At 42.3% G+C, this 1,213-nt stretch overlaps 1 protein-coding gene across 1 annotated transcript in view; it reads right to left on the bottom strand.

Annotated features, from left to right (window-relative positions):
• LOC102679651 (homeobox protein H55) overlaps positions 1-1,209 on the bottom strand; it is a gene marked incomplete at both ends in the record, with an annotated part of 31,206 nt that extends 29,997 nt beyond the window's left edge. Inside the window, one exon of the mRNA XM_006611850.1 lies at positions 1,034-1,209. Within this exon, the coding sequence (XP_006611913.1) occupies positions 1,034-1,209 (176 nt within the window). The remainder of the gene's footprint in view (positions 1-1,033) is intronic.
• Positions 1,210-1,213: the final 4 nt, after the last annotated feature.

Consider the following 1,213-nt stretch of genomic DNA (forward strand, 5'->3'; position numbering starts at 1 on the left):
TAGAAAATAGAAACGAAATAACTGCGACGTTATTTTTCTATTTTTGCACACACATCATCTATCACTCATATCGCCAATCATTACGCGTTATAAACGTGTCCAACATTCGCGACTGGGCTAATTTACACCTCGGTGAGGTGAACGATGAAAATACGAATACGAATGTGATAATAAAATCGATCGTTTTCGATAAAATCGAATTATCTACGGGTTCAAGAATATTCTCTTGAGAATATTTTGTCCAGTATTCGTCAAATGTGATAAATACCGGGAGTGGAAATTATTTTCTCTCTCGCTACTTTCTCCGACTTTTCGAACGTAAAATTCGAGGACTCGATCTCCGCGAGTGGATGCTGCGAATGAATAAAAATCTTTCCAAGATTCGATGCAATAGAAAATACGTCGATTTTCAAGCTAATTTTTGACTATTTGCAGGACCTATAGAAGATCTCTTTTTATCAATCTTCAAACAGAAATTTTTCAATGTATGGACGAGGGAAGAGCATCGAAATTTATAATCGGTCAAAGATACATTTCAGCCGTGATTTAAACAGGAAAATAATCGCGCAAACCGGCAAGAAATCGGATTCCTTTTATGACACACTGGCACAAATTTCCTCGTCCACAAATCAACCGGCTTCTTACTTTTCCACCATGCTTTTCTCTAAACAGCGTTTACAAATTGTATTCGCAAATATATATATACAAAATTCGAACGTGTTTTTAAGGCACACGTTTCGAGGAAACGTCACTGTTATTACCTCTATATTCTTTCGATTGCAATAATGATTGAGAACGTCGCATCGATTTACAGCTTCGAACGTGCTCCCTCCGCGTTTCCTCCGTTTCCCCTCGTGTTCCAAGAAACACGAGAATTTTTCGAAATTCGAACTTCCTTCCCCCCTCGCCGAGGAACACGTGCACGCCTCCCTTGGCAGGGGGTTGAAGAAAAGAAACGCTTGACCGAATCGAATTTAAAAAGAAAATCCTATCCTCCTACCGAATAAAAAATAAAAAAGAAGAAAAGACTTACTCTGGCCGATGTGCACCCTCTTCATCCACGAGTAAATCTTGGGCGGCTCGTTCCCCGTTGGATTGTTCTTGTTGGACGAGTTGTTGCCGGTGCTGGAGGTGCTGGAGGTGGAGGAGGCGGGCGAGGAGGCGGAGGAGGCCGTGGTGAGGGCGGAACTACCCTCCTGGGGCCTGGAGCTGC

Source organism: Apis dorsata, unplaced genomic scaffold (assembly GCF_000469605.1).
Source record: "Apis dorsata unplaced genomic scaffold, Apis dorsata 1.3 scaffold_93, whole genome shotgun sequence".
Classification (NCBI taxonomy): Eukaryota; Metazoa; Arthropoda; class Insecta; order Hymenoptera; family Apidae; genus Apis; species Apis dorsata.